At 46.9% G+C, this 18,698-nt stretch overlaps 1 protein-coding gene across 3 annotated transcripts in view; it reads left to right on the top strand.

Moving 5' to 3' along the window:
* FGD5 (FYVE, RhoGEF and PH domain containing 5) overlaps window positions 1–18,698 on the top strand; it is a 121,461-nt gene that overhangs the window by 71,412 nt on the left and 31,351 nt on the right. For 2 of the 3 annotated variants that reach the window (XM_077751584.1, XM_077751586.1), the window contains exons 6-9: window positions 15,087–15,247; window positions 15,508–15,664; window positions 16,298–16,385; window positions 18,095–18,145. In XM_077751584.1, the coding sequence (XP_077607710.1) occupies window positions 15,087–15,247; window positions 15,508–15,664; window positions 16,298–16,385; window positions 18,095–18,145 (457 nt within the window). The remainder of the gene's footprint in view (window positions 1–15,086; window positions 15,248–15,507; window positions 15,665–16,297; window positions 16,386–18,094; window positions 18,146–18,698) is intronic. The other variant, XM_077751585.1, reaches the window with a different exon arrangement.

Raw genomic sequence — 18,698 nt, 5'->3', positions numbered from 1 at the left:
CCATCCACCCACCCACCCACCCACTCATCCACCTATCCTTCCATCCATCCTTCCATTAAACAACTAACCATTCATCTAGCTTGTTCCTTTTGGATGGGACATCACAGGATTTTTACTGTGCTATAGGCACTGGGATGGGCTTTGGAGCCCCAATGATAAATAAGGCCCAGAACCTGTCCCTTTTTTGTTGGGGGATGTGGGAAAGGTGGAATGGGAAGGAGAAATGGATATAAACAGTCAGTAATGCTATTCTGTTAAGTATAATTTGCACAATCACAGTTTTGTGCAAAATCTGCAGGAGCACTGGGGAGAGAGAGACTTATTCCTCCTTGAGGTATCTAAGAAGATTGTCAGAAGAGGTGCCCTTAAGATAGAATTTGAAGGAGACCACCAGGCCAGGATGTTGATGGAGGATGGCACATTAGGCAAGTGTCCAGCATGGAAGTGCTTATAGGCCTAAAGGTCCATGATATGTCTGGAGAATGGTGCATCATCACACATGGTTAGAACATGGGTAGGTTTGAAAAGGCAGGTGGGAGGTCAAGTGGTTGGTCCAGAAACCAGGTACCTAAAGTACCAGGCTATAGGGTTTATTCCTTTTCTTATATATAGTGATTCATTATAGACCTTAAACAGTTATATCCCTTGGACACCTTCAATACTCTTATTCTAAAAAAAAAAAAAAAATCCAAACCTACCAAAAACTGAAAATTCCTACCATGGGTTCCTCCTTTGGGCTAAAGCATTGAAGGCCTTTTCAGAAGCCATTCTGCCTATTGGGAGAAGTAACCCTGGGAGTTATCACCATCTGACTCCCTAGGAGAAGCTCCAACTCCTGAGAGGCTCCTGATCCCCGTCTGTCTCTCTGGCACTGCCTCCTACCACGTGTGTTGTTCCCACATGCCGTGGCCTTCTTGCTGCTCTTCAGATATTACAAATGCATTTCCTTTGCACTTGCTTTCCCCACCCTGGCAGTCTTGTACCCGTGATCTTCTCATAGGAAGTTTCTCCTCATTATGGTTCAGCTCAAGTATCATGTCCTCACAGATGTGGAGCCCAAAACTTAGTGGCGTAGAACAACCTTGTTATTATGCTTGCAGATTCTCTGTGCCAGGAGTTTGAACAGGGCAAGGTGAGGAGAGCCTGTCTCTTCTCCCCGATATCTGGGTAGAACTTTAAGACAAAGGGCAACTTGATGGCCAGGGGTTAGAATCACCCTAAGTGTCATCATTCATGACTGGTGGTTAGTGCTGGCTATTGTCTGGGACCTCATTTGGGCTGTTGGCCAGAACACACACTTGTGGCCTCTCCATGTGATCCGTTTGCCTGGGCAAGTTTTGGGCTTTTTCACAGCATGGTGGCTGCATTCCAAGACTGAGTGTCCCCCAAGAGAAAGCCAAGAGGAAGTGCATGGCATTTTTATGATCTATCCTTAAGTCATGTAGCACCACTTCCACTATACTCTGTTAGTGGAGGCAGTCACAAAGGTCTACCCCAGTTTAAAGGGAGGAGATACAGTTTCCACCATCAATGGGAGAAATATCCAGCTCATGTTGCATAATGACCCTGTGAGACAGGAGATACTGATATGGGCCATTTGGGAAAAATACAGAAGCCTTTCCTAATAATTCTGTGTCAGTTAAAAATTTTCTTCAACTGCTAGTAATGAAAACCCAATTGTGATAGCTTAATTAATTTAAAGGTGATTCTCCCATGTGAAATAAGTTCATCAGCAAAAGAGCCAGGTCAAGTCTGGCAACTTCACAGAGTACCAGGGACCAAGGTTTCATTTATCTTTCTGCTGCATCCGTTTCCAAGGTTCCTCATGAACAGAGGTTGGCTGCTGCAGTTCTCACCATCGCATCATGTCCCTGGAAAGAAGAGAAAAGGGAGAAAATTGAAAGGTCATGTCCCCAGCCCCTTGAAAAAGATTTTGTCTAAATGGTTTACTTGGCCACTTTTGCCTCTGTCTCACAGGACATTACTAGTTGCAAGGGAAGCTGGGTCAACTGAATCGGTCAAAGTTGGGCTCAACTCAGTGGCTGTGCTTCCTTGTGTATTCATTCTGGGACCCAGGCAGGCACCCAGGAAAGGCTCTCCCCATGGTGATTACAGGGAGCAAGCAGAAATACTAGAGGGGCACCTGGGTGTCTCAGTCGGTCCAACTCTTGATCTCAGCTCAGGCCATGATCTTAGGATTTGTGGGATCAAGCTCCACCTCAGGTTCTGCGCTGACATCGTGCTTGGTATTCTCTCTCTCCTCCTCTCCCTGCCCCACCTTCTCTCTCAAAATAAATAAATAAACCTAACAAAAGAAAAAAAGAAACACGAGAGAGCTTCTGAGATTCAGTCTCACACCTGGCACATCATCACTTCTGCCCATGACCCATTGGCCAGAGCAAGTGCTGTGGCCTGGCCCAAAGACAAGGGACAGGGCTCTGCTCTCCCCATGATGAGACCACAGCAAGGGTGTGGATGCCAAGGGAAGTTAGGGAACCATAGCTGTACCTCCTATTTTGTATCAGCTCATACTTCACTTATTTTCTTCACAGAACCTTTCATATCTAAAATCATCTAATTTATGTATTTGTTTACTTATGTTGTATTTTCATTTTCATACAATTCCAAATACTTTCTAATTCCCCTTGTGATTTCTTCTTTGACCCATGAGTTATTTAAAATTATGTTGTTCTATTTCTAACTATTTGTGAATTTCCCAGATTCCCTTCTGCTGCTCACTTTTAACGCCATCGTAGTTGGAGAATGTACTTTGTGTGGTTTTAAATTTATTGAGGTTTGTTTTGTGGCCTGGCATATAGTGTATTCTGGGGAATGTTCTGTGTGTGCTTGAAAAGAATGTGTTTTCTGCTCTAGCTGGTGGGTGTCCTATAGATGTCACTTAGATCAGGCTGATTGACAGTGCTGTTTGAGTCTCCTCCATCCTTGCTGGCTTTCTGTCTCATCCGTCTATCCCTTACTGAGAGTGGGGTTATTGATTATTGACCTATCTATCCCTCCCTTCCATTCCATCTGCTTTGCTTCATTTATTTTGGGGCTGTTTTAGAGGCTTGCTTACTGTCCTTCTCCCTCACTAAACTCAGAGCTCCTGGAGGGCAGAGAGCTTGACTGGTCCCATTCCCAGTGGCTTATGAGGCCCAGAGCACCATCAGGGCTCAGTAAATATCTGATGAATGAGTGATGGCTGGGTGAGCCCTTGCAGCAGTCCAACACTTCTTCAGTCAGAAACATTTCCTGAGCACCTCTTATGTACTGGGTATGGGGTCCCTGCCCTTCAGGGACAGACAGTCTAGGAAGGAGACAGGCACAAAAAGGGGCAATATTAGTACAATGGTAGGGGCATATTGAGCCTGAGAGATTCACATGAGGCACCTGTCCCAGGCTTCTGGGTGTGGGAGAAGGACTCCCAGAGGAAATGTGTCTAAGCTGAGACCTGCAGGATGGGAAGCAGTTAGCCAGGTGAGGAAGGCTTGTACCTGACAAGGGGATCTGCATGTGCAAAGATCCAGAGGCCAGTTAGAGATTAGGGTGTTTGGAAACAAAGAAATTCTAGATGGCTGGAGCATGTTTGTGAGAGAGCAGTGATAGGTGAGAGGCAGAGTAGGAAGAACCCTGTGAGCCCCACTGGGGCTTTGGGTTTGATCCCCTAGAGTTTGTGGGGAGGCCACTGAGTGATTCAGCAGGAGCTGACACTGGACTGGAGTGCTGCAGGCAGATTGGAGGACCGCAGGCTGGGTGATGGGCTGTGGGATGCAGGAGAGGTAGCAGATTTCTGGCTTGCTGACTCACCCTAGCAGCAAGTGCTGGAGGGGGTCAGGCTAGGCATGGGGGTGATGAGGAGTTTAGTGTGAGTTTTGTGAACCATGAGGGGCAGGAGAAGGACATCCCAGTGATGGGCTGGGCACACAATGTCTACCAGCAGTGATCAAGTGTGGAGATGTCACCCAAAGCCCTGGCAGCGGCCCACATTTCCCCGAGGGAGTGAGTGTGTGGGGTGGGGAGAAGGCTCTCAGGTGCTTGAGTCCTGGCAGGCTTTTGTTAAAGGGTCAGAGGAACTTAGGAGGAGTGTTAGGAGGCTGAAAGGCAGACAAGAGGCTTCTCAGATCCCGCCTGCATCCAGCCCACCGATCACCTCCCACACCTGCCTTGCTCAATGGTGGTAGCCACCTGAAGGCGCAGCAGGAGTGTCCAGGACAAGCCCGATTTCTCAGACCTTGGAGGAAAAGGACACTTACTCAGAAGCCCTCCTTTATCACTGCATATGTGTTTAATTCAGCCATGGCCATGGTGCTGACGTGACTGGGGCAAGTGCAGGATCTAGAGGGACTCAGTACCATATTTATGAATTTATGTAAGTTGGGTGCTGTCAGTTTGCCCCCTACCCGCGTCCCCTCTTGCTCACCCAGCTAGCTCTGGCTGCTTGTTACAGCCAGTGTCCAGTGTACCTGATGCGAGGAGGGGTGGCAGTGAGGGTGTGTTCACCTCCTGTTGTGTGTTTGACAATTTACATACGTTGTCACTTAATTGCACATAGTCTGTGCTCAGTAAATATTTCTCACATGGTTGAATAAGTCCAAAACTGAGTCTCAGAGAAGACGAGTGACTTGCCCAAGGTCACACAGTCTGTAAGAAGTAGGGCCAGGGCCATCTGCCCCAGAGCCCTGAGAAGACAGGGAGACAGTAGTGGAACTGTCCATTTAGGTGGTAAGGAACCTGAGGAGGGGAGAATGAGTGTGTGTAGGGGGAATGAAATCAGGGAAGGCTTCCTAGAAGAGAGGATGTTGATCTGGCATTGATGGACAGAGAGTAGGAACAGGCCTTCCAGTGTACAGGAGCAGCAGGAAGAAGTCCACAGAGTGGAGGGCTTGGAGGGGGTGTGGTGTACAGGAAGTGGCTTAGAGAGCTGATCTGGAGGGAGGGCCTGAATGCCACAACCCAAGGCCTTTCAAAAGGGAGGCATAGGAATTTGAGAGCCCTGAGAAGGGCAGATGCAACGAAGGAGATTGGGGCAAGGGTGGTCTGGGGGGTTGGGAGGGATGGAGTGGTGCTGGGGCACCCACAGCTTAACCCAGACCAAGCTCCCAGGTAGCCTCATGCTGGGAAAGTTGTGTGGAGCTAGGAAGATTTTGACTCTGTCTCCTACTTTTATTTATTTATTTATATTAACTAAATCCCGTACTTTATTCAGATACCCTTCACTTTTACTGAAGTCCTTTTCTGTTCTGGATCCCACCCACCACAGCATTTTGCATTTCTTTAATATTTAAAATTTAGTTAGTTAACATACAGTGTCTTACTTTTACTTTTGTAGCCCCAGTCCGTAGATGACGGTAAAAAGTAAGTTTTAATTCAGTGGGGAGGGCCCCGTTTCTAAGTCTTTGCTGGGCTTTTCCAGGACAAAGGGAGCTCATTGATCTTTGGTACACTCAGAGAGGGATAAATTTTGGTTCAATGTGAGAAAATGTGCTTTTCTTTCTACCTGAACTGTTGGGGAAGGGGTAAGCTGTCCTTACTGGGAGGTATGAATGTAGTAGCTGTTGGGGAATTCTCAGTAAAGTGGTTCCCACTCCAGGTACGTGGCTCTTCCCTGTGTATTTTCATTCAGTTCAGGGAAAAAAAAAAACTGCTGTGTGACCCTGGAAAGTCTCTTCCTCCTTTATCCCTCACCCTGAGATGGCTGGTGGGACTCAGACATTTTTAGCCATGAAAGCTGTCTTCAAGTGGAATTTTATTCAGAACCTCAGTATGAAGAGTAGCTTGAGGGCAGAGGTGCTTTGTTTCAAAGGTGGGAGGGGCCAAAATCTGGGCTCTGCCTCCACCTCTCTAATCCCTGGGTCTCCAGGAGCAGTGTGAGAAATAGTCATCTATTCTAGTGGTTCTCAGAACATGGCCCCTGGACCGGTTGGCACCAGCATCACCTGGGAATTTATGAGAAATGCATATTCCTGGGCCCCAACCCAGAGCTGCTAAGTCAGAAACTCTAGGGGTAGGTTCTGGGCATCTGTGTTTTAGCGAAACTTCAGGTGATGCTGATGGACAGTAACATTTGTGACCCACAGGCACATGATCCTATAAGGTCCCTTCAGCATGAGTTCTCTGTGATTCCCTGCCCCTTGAGACAGGCACCCTCTGGAATACAGGTCCCCACCCCTGGCTGTGCACAGATCCCAGGAGCATTAGAAAACATGGTATAAAACATTCACTCAGCACAGTTACAAACAAAGCTGGCTCAATTTAAGGGTGGAAGTGAATGAGATATAGTCTGCTCCCTGCATAATTGGAGGGTGAATAGCCTGATGATGCAAAGTTCTGTGAAGCTGTTGGTTTTCAGGCTGGGATACATCCCTACCTGAGGTATGCAGTAGGTGTCCATGAGTGCTGGAGGCCACAGCATCAACAAGCACATTTTCTAAGAGCTTCTGCTCTGCTTTAGATACATATCTTTTTTTTTAGTTAAAAAAGTTTTTTTTAATCTTTAATTGTGAGAGAGAACACAAGTGGGGGGAAAGGCGGGGGGTGGGACAGAGAATCTGAAGCAGGCTCTGTGCGAACAGCACAGAGCCCGACGCGGGGCTCAAACCCGTGAACCATGAGATCATGACCAGAGCTGAAGTCAGAGCTTAACCATCAGAGCTTAATCAATGGAGCCACCCAGATGCCCCTAGATACATATTTTTAAGTAAGTTAAATCATGGGTATATTTTGGAGAATAATGTTAAATATACCTTAATTCTTAAGCTAAAACATGAGACTTCAGAGACATTCTGAGACCAAGATGGCTTCCTTCAGGCTGTGACCCAGAGTTCCAGAGGCTATAGGATACTTGAAAGGCTGCTAGACTGACTACTAGACTGACCCAGGAGGGCTTCATGATGGAGGTGGGGGTTTGAAGCAGCTTTGAAAGGTGAGCAAGGTATGGCTCAGATGTCAGAAGCGCAGAACAAAGACACAGCGGCTGGAAAGAGGACCCCTATAAAGCAGCAGTGCTCAAAGTGTGGTCCCAGGACGGGCAGCGCCTGGGAACAGGGGAGAAATGAAAATTTCCCAGGCCCATTCCCAGCCTGCTGAGCGGACGCTCTGGAGGTGAGCCCCATGATCTGGGTTTCAGTAAGTCCCGCAGGTGATTGTGAAGCAAGTGTATCTTGGAGTAGCTGGGGTATACAGAAATGAGCAGTCCGCCACAGAGTTAGGCTGGGAGTTGAACTCTAAATGAAGGGCTTGGAGGATATATGAAAGTAGTGGGGGAAAACAGGGTTTGTCTTTCCTCACCCAGGGACCACAGAGAGCCGCTTTCGTTTTTAAAAAAAAAATGTTTTGTAACTTACAGATACTTAAGTGTACAAATCTTAAGGGTAGGGCCTAAATTTTTAATATATGTGTATATGTGTGTGCGTGTGTGTGCTTGTAACCACCACTCAAGTAGAGCATTTTCAGCATCTCGGGAGATGCCCTGGGCCCCTCCCCAGTCCATGTCAGCTTCCAGAGGTTACCAGTGTTTGCTTTCCATCACATTGAATTGGTTTAGCCTGTTGTTGGATTTCATATGAATGGAGTCATTAATTATGTATTCTTTTGTGTCTGGCTTCTTTAGCTAGACATAATATGTGAGATTCATCCAAGTTTGCATGCATATTAGTATTCTTTTTGTGTGGATATACCACAGTTGGTGTATCTGTCTTCCTGTTAATGATCATTTGGTTTGTTTCCAGATTGGACTGTTATAAAGCTGCTATGAATGTTCTTATATGTATCATTAGGGAACATAAGCACTCATTTCTCCTCAATATCTACCTAGAGTGGAATTGGTCATAGAGTAAGCATAGATTCAGCCTTATTAGGAACTGCCAAGTAGGATTGCAGAGTGGTTGGGGCAGTATATACTTCGACCCCCAACATTTGGGAATAACGTTCCTTATGCTGCCAGCATATTGATATTGTCCATCTTTTTACTCATGGCCATTCTGGTGGTTGTGTAGTGGCTTCTCATTGTTGTTTTAGCAGCAACCACCAACTGTTGGTTCCTGAAATTGAGTATCTTTCTGTTTACTAGCCATTTGGAAATCCTCATTTGAAGTTCTTTTACTCACTTTTTAATTGGGTTGTCTATCTTTTTCTTATGGATGTGTAGGAATTCTTTATCCTGGACACAAGTCTATTTTCAGATATAAGTATTGTAAATAATCTCCCGATCTCTGGCTTCCCTATTCAATTTTTCACAGCTTAATTGAGATATAAATCTCATACCATACAATTCAGCCATTTAAAGTGTAAATACAATGGTTTTTAGTATGTTTAGAGTTTTGTAATCATCACAACAATCAATTTTGGCACGTTCTCATGATCCCAAAAAGAAACCCCAAACTCTAAAGCTGTCACTCACCATCACCCTGACTCAGCCTTAGGCACCCACTATCTAGCTCTGTCTCTGTAGATTTTCCTATTTTTGACATGTCACATAAATTGTAGCAAGGTCCATCTACATTATAGGATGTGTCAGTACTTCATCCCTTTTCATGGCTAATATTCCATTGTGTGGATAGACCACATTTTGTTTATCCATTCATCAGTTGATAGATAGACCTTGAAGTTCTTTCTACTTTTTGATTATTTTGAAAATGCTACTATGAACATTTGTGGACAAATTCTTATATGAACATACATTTTCCATTCTCACGAGAATATACCTAGGGGAGCAATTGCTGGACCATATGGTAGCTTTTTAACCTTTTGAGGAACTGCCCGTTGTTTTCCAACACAGCTGTGCCATTTTACATTCCCACCAGCAGTGTGTGAGGGCTCCAGTTTCTCCCACCTCCTTGAGGGACTTGTTATTATCTGTCTTTTTTTATTATAGCCATCTTGGGGGGGTGTAAAGTGGGATCTCATTATGGTCTTGGTTTTGCTATTCCCTAAAGACTAATGATGTCAGGCATCTGTCTTTTCATGTACTTCTTGGTCATTTGTATATTTTCTTTGGAGAACTGTCTTTTCAAATCCTCTCCCCATTTTTTAAAGGGCTATCTTTTTATTATAATTCTGTATTATAATTCTGTATATATTCTGTATCTGTATCAGATATGTGATTTGTAAATATTTCCTCCTGTTCTGTGGCTTGTCTTTTCATTCTCTCGATAGTGTCCTTTGAAGCATGTAAGTTTTTAATTTTGATGTAATCTAATTTTTTCTTTTGCCGGGTGCGCTTTTGATGTCACATCTAAGAATGCTTTGTCTAGCCCCAAATCACAAAGATCTACTCCCCTATTTTCTTTAAAGAGTTTATAGTTTTAGCTTTGACATTTAGGTATTTGATTCCAGGTTAATTTTTGTATATGATATAAAGAAGGAGTCCCAATTCATTCTTTTGAATGTAGATACTCAAATATCATTTGTTGATATTTGATGTACCATTTGTTGAAAAGGTTTTTTTCTCCACTGAATTTTCTTGGCACCCTTGTTAAAAACCACTTAACCATAAACATTTATTTATGAGTTTATGTCCACGGGCCCTTAATTCTATTTCATTGATCTTTATGTCTGTCCTATACCAATCCCACACGGTGTTGATTTAGGCAGGCCTTTAGTAAGTTCTGAAACCAGGAACTGAATCTTTCACCTTTGTTCTTCTTTTTCAAAATAGTTTTTTTCTTTTCTCCTTTTTTAAATTCTTTTAACGTTTATTTATTTTTGAGACACAGAGAGAGAGCACAAGCAGGGGAGGGGCAGAGAGAGAGGGAGATGCAGAATCTGAAGCAGGCTCCAGGCTCTGAGCTGTCAGCACAGAGCCCAACGCAGGGCTTGAACCCATGAACCATGAGATCATGACCTGAACCAAAGTTGGAAGCCTGACTGAGCCACCCAAGTGCTCCTCAAGATAGTTTTGGCTATTCTGGGTCCCTTGCGTCTTCATGTGAATTTTAGAATCAGCTTGTCAGTTTCTCTAAAAAAAGTACTGGGATTTTGATGGGGGTTGAGACGAATCTCTGTATCAGCTTGGGGACTGTTACCTCTTAACAGTATTAAGCTGTGTATATGAGACTTCTTTCCATTGACTTAGGGCTTCTTTAATTTTTTTCAATGAAGTTTTGTTGTTTGGGAGAGTAGGTTCTATGCTTCTTTGGTTAAACTTGTTTCTAAGTATTTTTCCCTTTTTACCTTACCTTTTCAATGATTTTTTTAAACTTCTATTTTAAAAATATTCAGTTTTACAGAAAAGTAACATGAATAGGAATAGTACATAGAACAGTCAGATTCCCTTTTTCCATATTCATCTGTTAACATGAAGTCCAACTTATTTATTTTTCTGTGTAGTTCATACTTTTTGTATACAGCTTCAGAAGTGTTTGTGTACCCCTCACAGAACTGCTTTCACGGTTGCAAAGTACCCTTCCCTGACTGACCAGGCCAGGTGAAGTCATGTCTACTGGACAGCTCATGGCCTGCCAGGGCATGTTTGTGACACAGGTGGGTCGTGGTTGAGGTTGGTGTGCGTTTGGCCAAATGGGATCCCAGTGAGTCCACTTGACTTTTGGTGGCAACATCAGTGGTTTGACTACTTGCAAGGAGGACCTTGGCCACCCACCAAGTGTTTAGCTCAGAGAATGGAGGTACTGTGTTGCCTAGAAAACTCAGTAGTGAGTTTGGAGAAGAGAGAAAGGGGCCAAGGGACTAGGCCCCTTCATGTGAGGTCCTAGCTTCCACGGCACACTAGCCCAGGACAGGGTCTTGAGAACCTGTGAGCTCCAGGAAGCTTGTCTGGGCTCCAGAGCAGAGAGGCAGTCCTCACACTTGGGCCTCTCCACCAAGCTGCCCCAGGGTCTCTGAGATTATGCCAGGAGCCCCGGCCAGCACTCAAGAACCAAGTTCTAGTCCCCCTCCTTGACCTTAGCAAGTCACCCCCTGTCTGGGCAATCTGTAAGAGAGCTACGACTTTGGAGTCAGGCTGACTTGGGCTCAGATCTTGCCATCTTGATGGCATTAGGCAATTTACTTAGTCCTTCTGGTCCTGAGTATTTTATTGGTAAAATAGAAATAGTAATAGTGCCGAACTGAGAGGGTTGTTTTGAGGGTTAGATGAGAAAGTGAACGTAGTGTGGAGCACACATGGCTCGCATGGTGTGAGTGTTCAGTAAATGTTGGCTGCTGTCATGTGTTGATCACCTTCCCTGTGCAGGGTGCTGGGTTTACAGAGATAAGTAAAACTAAGTCTTTGGGAGAGGGCGGCATGAAAACAAATAATCCTTAAACACAGCAGAAGGCAATATGCACAAACACTGGGAAGAAGGTATTTGTATCCCCATTTAGCAGAGGGGGAAATTGAGGTCAATAGAGATGAAGTGACTTGCCCAAGGTCACACATTTGCAACTCTCCAGACTTACAAGGACTCATTTGGGTTTTCTAGGCCTTGGCTTGGGGCCTAGAAGCTCTAAGGCTGGAGCAGGGGCTCCAGAGAGCCGGCAAGTGGTCATGGTGAGAAGGGGAACCAGATCAGGAAGGCCTCTCATGCCCAAGGGGCTTTGGATTGGATCCTGCAGGCATTGTGGCCACTCAGTTCTTCTTCCTTATTATCTCTAGTCCATCCCCTCTCTCTGTCCCCGTGGCCACCATTGGGTCTGGGCCTCTCTCCTGGATGACCGTGGCAGCCTTCTCACTGATCTTGCTCTCATTCTGGCCACCTCCAGTTTGTTCTCCCAACAATGTAAATTTTCTAAGATTGATATTTGATCCAGTGGCTCCCCGTCACCCCAGGATGAAACCCAAGTGTCTTTAAAAGCCTGCAAGGGGGCGCCTGGGTGGCTTAGTCGGTTAAGCGGCCGACTTTCGCTTGNAAAAAAAAAAAAAAAAAAAAAAAAAAAAGCCTGCAGGGCCCTGTATGATGGGTCATCTGTCTAACCCTCGTTGCCATCGTATTCCAGTCCTGTGTACTTCTTGCAAGGTGTACACATGCACATGTACATACACACTGCACCCAAGACACATTTAAACTTAGTTCCTCCTTCACCTCAGGGCCTTTGCACATGCTGTCTCCTCTGCCTGAGACACTCCCCTCCTATCTCAGAGGAGTTGTTGCCTTCCTGGCATGCTTTCCCAGAGCTAAGTCAAGCCTCCCTCTCATGGCCTGCCACAGCCTCTGTGCCTTTCCCCATCATAGTACTGATGCCTCTGTGTTGAAATTGTGTTTTTACTCCTTTCTTTTCCTCTAGATTGCAAACTCTTTGAGGGCAGAACAGTATCTCCTGCTCCCACTCTCTCCTCAGGGCTTGGTGCAGAGCAGTCACTCTCTATTTGTTGAATGAATAAGCGGACCAGGGCTAGGTATCTCCTGCCTCCTTCCTCTGTCTGAGAGCCCCCAGGTGCAGTGATGGCCAGAACTATTGGGACAGCAGAAACCTTTCAGGGAGTGATGGATGGTGAGACAGGCCATTGGTGCTTCCAGCTGATGCATGAGTTTTAAGAACGGATGTTTGTGGCAAGTCCAATTATACTCCAGTTTTTGAAATGAGTCATGTTGATGATGGCCATCCTGCCCATTGGGACTTAGTCAATTTAGTGAGAATTAATTACAGATGAGAAACTAGCTTGCAGAGCGGTTAATATCTTAGCTCCCTGGGGTGTGATACACATGCAGCCATCAGTCTTGTCTTTGCTTGTGCTCTCTCTCTCCCTCGCCCTCTCCCTCTCCCCCTCTCTGTGGTGGTCTGGGCTGCAGTGGGACTGGATTGCAGTCTTAGCTCCCCTCTGGCTCACTCTCCTTCTCTGTTAAATAAAGGTCTTTCAATCAGTATAATATAATAAAGTATAATAAAACTCCTCTGTGTCACATGCTCTGTTGGACTTTAGAAACATAGCAGGAAACAAAACAGATGTAACTCTACTCTGAAGATGTCATAGCTAAAATATGATCACAGTTGCCATGGGGATAACACTTTACAGTTTATAAAGCAGTTTTCAGCATCAGGATGAACCTCCCAGTGGCTTCATGCTGTACTTAGTGGTACCATTATTTCCATTTTACAGATGAGGAAAATGAGGCTCAGATAGGTGAGACAGCTTGCCCATAGTCATCAGCTACTCTGCTGGTATAGCTGGGCTTGAACCTGGCACAGAGCTAATGACAATGTGTTGAAAGTCCTTCAACCAGCTACCCAAGTGAGAGGAATTATTGTTCTTCATCAGGACGTTTTCTTTCTTTCTCTGGGATGCCAGGGCTGGGAAGAGCCTGTGGGGCTGCAGCCTGGGTCCTAACCATGGAGACCCATGAAGAAGAGTGGGAGGGTTCTCCTGCCTTTGGGTCAGCAGAGAAACCCCCTCTCCAGGTTCAGAATGACCCCAGTGTCCCAGAACCCACTGTGGGCAGAAATAAGAATTGAACACCACCTCCCTTTACCTCTCATTTGTAGTCCACACTCTCCACCCTCTGACACGTGCTTTCAGGAAAGGTTCTGATAGCTTAGATACAATGGGATTTGATTTGGCATGTGGTCTCCACTTAAAGACATACATGCCTTCAGCCAGAGAATCCATTTATTATTGAAGACTCAACCCTGAGTTTCTGACCTCAGTGACAGGGCTAGAGGTGTCCTGAAGCCTTCCAGTTGCACCAGACTGGGGCCATGAGGGCTGGCCTCAGGAGGAGCCAGCTCATTCTCCCTCCTTGGGACCACAAGCCAGGGAGGGTGGTGCCCTCTCCTTGTCCTCCTCCACTAGCACCCCCTGCAGGCAGGTTACAGCAGCAGGAGGTAAGCTGTGGTCTGGAGGAGGTGTTCAGAGACATTTGTCACCCCCACACCTGCTGGCCTCTGTCTGACAGCCTCTTTACAGATATTAGAGGGTTCTGTGTCCTGCTGTCCATCAGTCCTTCCTTGCTTCCCACCCTCTGGCTTTCTCCTCTTTCTCCCTCTCTTTCTCTCTACTTTCTCATTTTTCTTTCTCTCTCCTTTTGTCTTTCTCTCTAGCCCTGTCCTACTTCCCCACTTTTTCCCCCAGCCCTCCCCTTCTTCTGCACTCTTTTTCTGGAGAAGACCAGAAAGACTTCCTGAAGGAGGGGCTGCTCATCCTCTCAGGCATTTTCCCCTTTCGGATCTCAGTGTAAAGAGACCATTCTAGCAATAAAAACTGCTCAGCAGTGGAATTAACTGTCTTGCTCATTAATGAGTTCTCTGTCAGGGAGGCAATCAAACAGGCAGTGTGGGCATGCTTCCTGAATGTTATGAAGGTGATTTGACCTTGATTTGGGCTGGACCACATGACCTCTGATGCTGAGGTTTTCCTCATGTGTATTGTTCCACAATTCAAGGTGCTTTCAGTGTATTCCATATAATTAAAACTATAGACCTGGAGCTCATGCATGAGTGGGTATTTGAAGATGAATTTTTTTGTTGCTGTGAGAAAGGTGTTGCATTCTTTATAATTTTAATGTTCATTAAATTTAGTTGAATTTTTAAGGTAATTAATCACAATACAGAAATTTTAGAGAACAGAAAAGAAAAAAAACATTCCTAATCTTATGCCTGACACAGCCACTGTTTACATTTCACTCCATTTCTTTTCAGCTTTTTCCTTTGTTCCTCTTTTTGGACAACCATGTCAGGTGGAAAGACAACTTTGTATCTCTTCTTGATGTCCTAACTCGAGGACATGAGTATTTTTACATAGTCACTGTCTGCATCATTGTCAGTGACTGCTTAACACACCATGGATTGGGTGCCTGTGATTTGTTTAGACTTTGTTTTAAAACAACACAGTGCATGAACCTTTTGAAAGATGGATAATGGTAGAGCAGAGCTTTGTACTTCTTCAGAGGGTTTTCAGAAGGGCATGACCCACATCCAGGAATGAACCTTCTTGAAAGCCTCCGCTGCACCAGGAGTTGTGGTGGGTGCTCTTCGGGCATCAGTCGCCTGTGATCACCAGGTGTGTGTTATCACCCCTGTTTTACAGGTGAGAAGGCTGGGGTCTGAGATGCTGGCCTGGGGTCCTGTGCTATATGTGCATAGGCCAGGGCTTCAGAGCCACAGGGGACGTGTGCTCAGTCCTGTCAACAGTGGGTAACAGGACTTTGGGGTTTCAGGATTTCCACGGAGCTGTCATGAGGGCCTTGGATGAAATAGACCAAGAGAACAAGGACACATTGGCCAGGGAGGAGCTGAGGCACGGCCTGAGTGAACTCCCAGCCATCCGAGACCTTCACCAGGGGATCCTGGAGGAGCTCAGGGAGAGGCTGTTGCACTGGTGAGCTGTCCATGGTCTCCTGCCCCTACCTCCATTGCACTGGGGGGATGGGTGGTTAAAGCCTCACCAAGTGAACTCTGTCTCTATTTGACCAATGCAGAGGTCGAGATGCAGGTGTTAGGTCATTTGCCCAAAGTAAAATGAGTGTGGGAGGGTCAAGCTGGGTTCACCACCCAATGATGTGACCAGCGCTCACCAACTAACCCGGTGCTGGTCACAATGCTGAGTTCTCGCTGTCCCATCCTCCTCCCCGGCTGCAGGGAGGACCAGCAGCAGGTGGCCGATGTCTTCCTGGCCCGGGAGCAGGAGTTTGACCACCATGCCGCCCACATCTTGCAGTTCGACAGGTGTCTGAGTCTACTCAGTGAGAACTGCCTGCACTCCCCCCGGCTGGCAGCTGCTGTCCGTGAGTTTGAGGTGGGTGCCTTGATCCTCCAAGAACCTGCTCTAAGGATACAGGGGTGGGGCAGGCATGGAAGGGCTTCCTGAATATCAGTGGGGCTTCTTGGTAGTCTGAGGCTGAGGGTCAGAGGGAAAGACCTGGCTGGGGGAGGAGAGGGTGACCCAGAAGGAGGAAAGACCTAGAACCCAGAACATTTCCTGTTGGGCAATTGATGACAACCCCATGAGCCTCTATGAGGGTGAGAGTTTAGTGGCCATTCTCCTGTCCCAGGAGAAAAGCACAAAGTTAGCTGGAGCCACACCCATTAGAATGACCAACAAATGGTCCCTAACTGGGGATCCAGTTACTGAACAGGAAAAACGGGGGCTTTTTTCCTTTTACTAATACTAGATGCAACAGAGACTAGGAGATGTATGTTACTGAATATAGCACTGATTGTGAGCCTGAAGGAATGAACTGTCACAGCAGGGTGATGCTAATCTGGGAGGCCTTCCTGGAGGAAGGGAACCTGGTTTTAAAGATGGGGGAGAAGTTCAGTGTGGCCAGGAAGAGGTATGGATGGGACAGTATATGAGGGATGCTGTAGCTTGGTGCCCTGAGACGGGGGTCTCTGACAGAGTTTTGTCCTCCCTGTCTCTTGGGAGCAGCAGAGTCAGCAAGGAGGTGGCCCGAGTGTGAAGCACCGGCTGCTGCGGGTGGTTCAGCGCCTCTTCCAGTACCAAGTGCTCCTCACAGGTGGGCCCCGCAGGAGGTCAGGGTGCACTGAGGTGGTGTGGGGCGGTGGGGAGGGCAGCTGAGGAGGGGTGCGGCTGATGGTGGCAAGCTGTGTCATCACACCCTCCCCTCCCACCATGGCGGGAGCGGGTAGGGGCGGGGATTGCTCCCGGTTCCTGGCCTCTGACCCTCCAGACTGCTAGACTCTGCCACCATCTTCCCTTTGGCTACGCTCTGGACCCTCTGCCGCCGCCTGGAAACCTGGCTTCAGTGGCTGCCTTCCACGTCCTCCTTCAGCCTCTCCCATCCTAAACACATGAACTCATCCCTTCCCCTGTTCTGCATTTCCTCAACCGGTGTCTCATTTCCCTAGATCTCCTCTTACCACCAAAGCCCTTCTTGGGGCGAAATCAGTGGACATTTTCCATCTTGGACCCACTGTGGCCATCTCTGTGGCTTTGCCACTGATCACTTGCTGCTTCTTGAAAGCCTCTCCTCCTGAGGTTTCTGTGACATACTGTCTCCCTGCCTCCCTCAGACCTCTCTGACTACCCTTCCCCTCTGTGTTGACAACCTCCCTTCCTCCACTGTCACCACACATAAATGCCAGTGTTTCTCAGGCCTCAGCCCTAAGTCCTCTTTCCTTCCTTTCCTTTTTACAAACTCTCCTCAGGGAATAGCATCCACTCCCCTACCTCCACCCACCAGAAGCACCACACCTCTGTCAAGACACTTACCCAACTGCCTCCCAAATGGACAAAGTCCCTGGCCTGGTGGGCTGCTATTCCAGTGGGGAGACAGGTGCCCACATGTAGAGATATGCATGTAATTCCTGATAGTGACCAGGGCCATAAGGAAAGTACATTAGGGCCAAGAGGCACAGAATTTGTTCATCTAATTCAACATATGTTTTCTGAGCATCTACTATATCCCAGGCCCCATGCTAGATGCTGGAGGTATAATAGTGCATTAAACAGCCAAAACTCTGTGACACTGTGGAGTTTGTACTAACAAGGAAATAAGAATATGATATGTCTGTGGTAAGAGCTCTGAAGAAAATAAAGGTGTTCAAGGGAATGGAGGTAATTAGTGCCCTGAATTAGATACAGCACTCAGGAAGGACCTGTCTGAGGAGGTAACATGGTACAGAAATCTCAGCAAAGTGAGGACATGAACCCTATGAAGATCTGGAAGAAGAGACTACCAAGTAGAGGGAATAGTGAGTGCAAAGGCCCTGGGGCTATTAACAGGTTGAGCATGTTCCAGAAATAGTAAGAGTGCCGGCATTGCCAGAAGGAGTAAGTGACACACACACAGCCAGCCCACACAGACCCTGTGGTATAAACGTGTTAAAGGGTTAACATGTCATACACCACTGTGTTGATGGTTGCATCTGTTCTCCCAGCAGATAGTGTGCTTCTCAGAGGCAGGGTTTCACTTTGTCACTGTCTATATCCTGAGGGCATAGCACAGTGCCAGGCACGCAGCAAGCGCTCAATAGTTGTTGAATGAGTGAATGGCTAGCAGTGGTGGCAGTGATGCTGATGATGGTCCAGGGACCTGGTTTTGTCCTAGTGTGGTGTTGTGGTGGGCTAATAAGGGTGAGGGGGTGCATACCCCATTCTTCTGGCCCTTGTCTTCCAAGTCTAGAAACAGGGGGCTCCTGCTGTGGACAGGAGGGGCTGGCCTCTCTAGGGCAGACTGACCCCTGGCTCTTGTTCTACCTGCAGACTATTTAAACAACCTTTGTCCGGACTCAGCTGAGTACGATAACACGCAGGGTAAGTGCAGCATGAACCTGGAGTATGGGGACACATTCCTCGTTGGCCCCTGTCCCCAAGCTCTGGACTCTACAACAGTTTCAGGCCCAGGGCATGTCCCCTTCCCTGGTAGCTAGATGTACAGTGGACATGAGACCCCAGGGGCTTCCGGTTATTCCCCGCTCACCTCAACCACAGGGCTCCCAGGGATGGGCCGTCATCCAGTCAGAGGAGAAGGGGTAATCAGTGTTTGGTGATAGGAGGCGGTGCCAGGTATAAAGTCACCACAATGTCCCTGTTCCTCCCAATTCTAGGAACCTGCCAGGACAGTCCCTATTTTAACATTCAGTTTATAGCCAAGGAAACTAAGGCACAAAGTGATCAAATCACTGTCAAGGTCACTTAGGCAGTGGTAGCAAAGCTAGGGTTGGACCTGTGACCTGACCCAGCCAAAGGAAAAAAATTGGTGCCGCCCACATACAAGGCCCTGCAACTGTAGTGATCTTGGGGGTCAGTGGGGAGAGAACGGAAGATGAGGAGGAGGAGAGGATGGTACTCCTGGACTGGCTCTCCC

Source organism: Crocuta crocuta, unplaced genomic scaffold (genome assembly GCF_008692635.1).
Source record: "Crocuta crocuta isolate KB4526 unplaced genomic scaffold, BGI_CrCroc_1.0 scaffold69-1, whole genome shotgun sequence".
In the NCBI taxonomy this organism is placed as follows: domain Eukaryota; kingdom Metazoa; phylum Chordata; class Mammalia; order Carnivora; family Hyaenidae; genus Crocuta; species Crocuta crocuta.
Note: the sequence above shows the minus strand (reverse complement) of the source record. Positions and strands in the feature narration are given on the sequence as shown.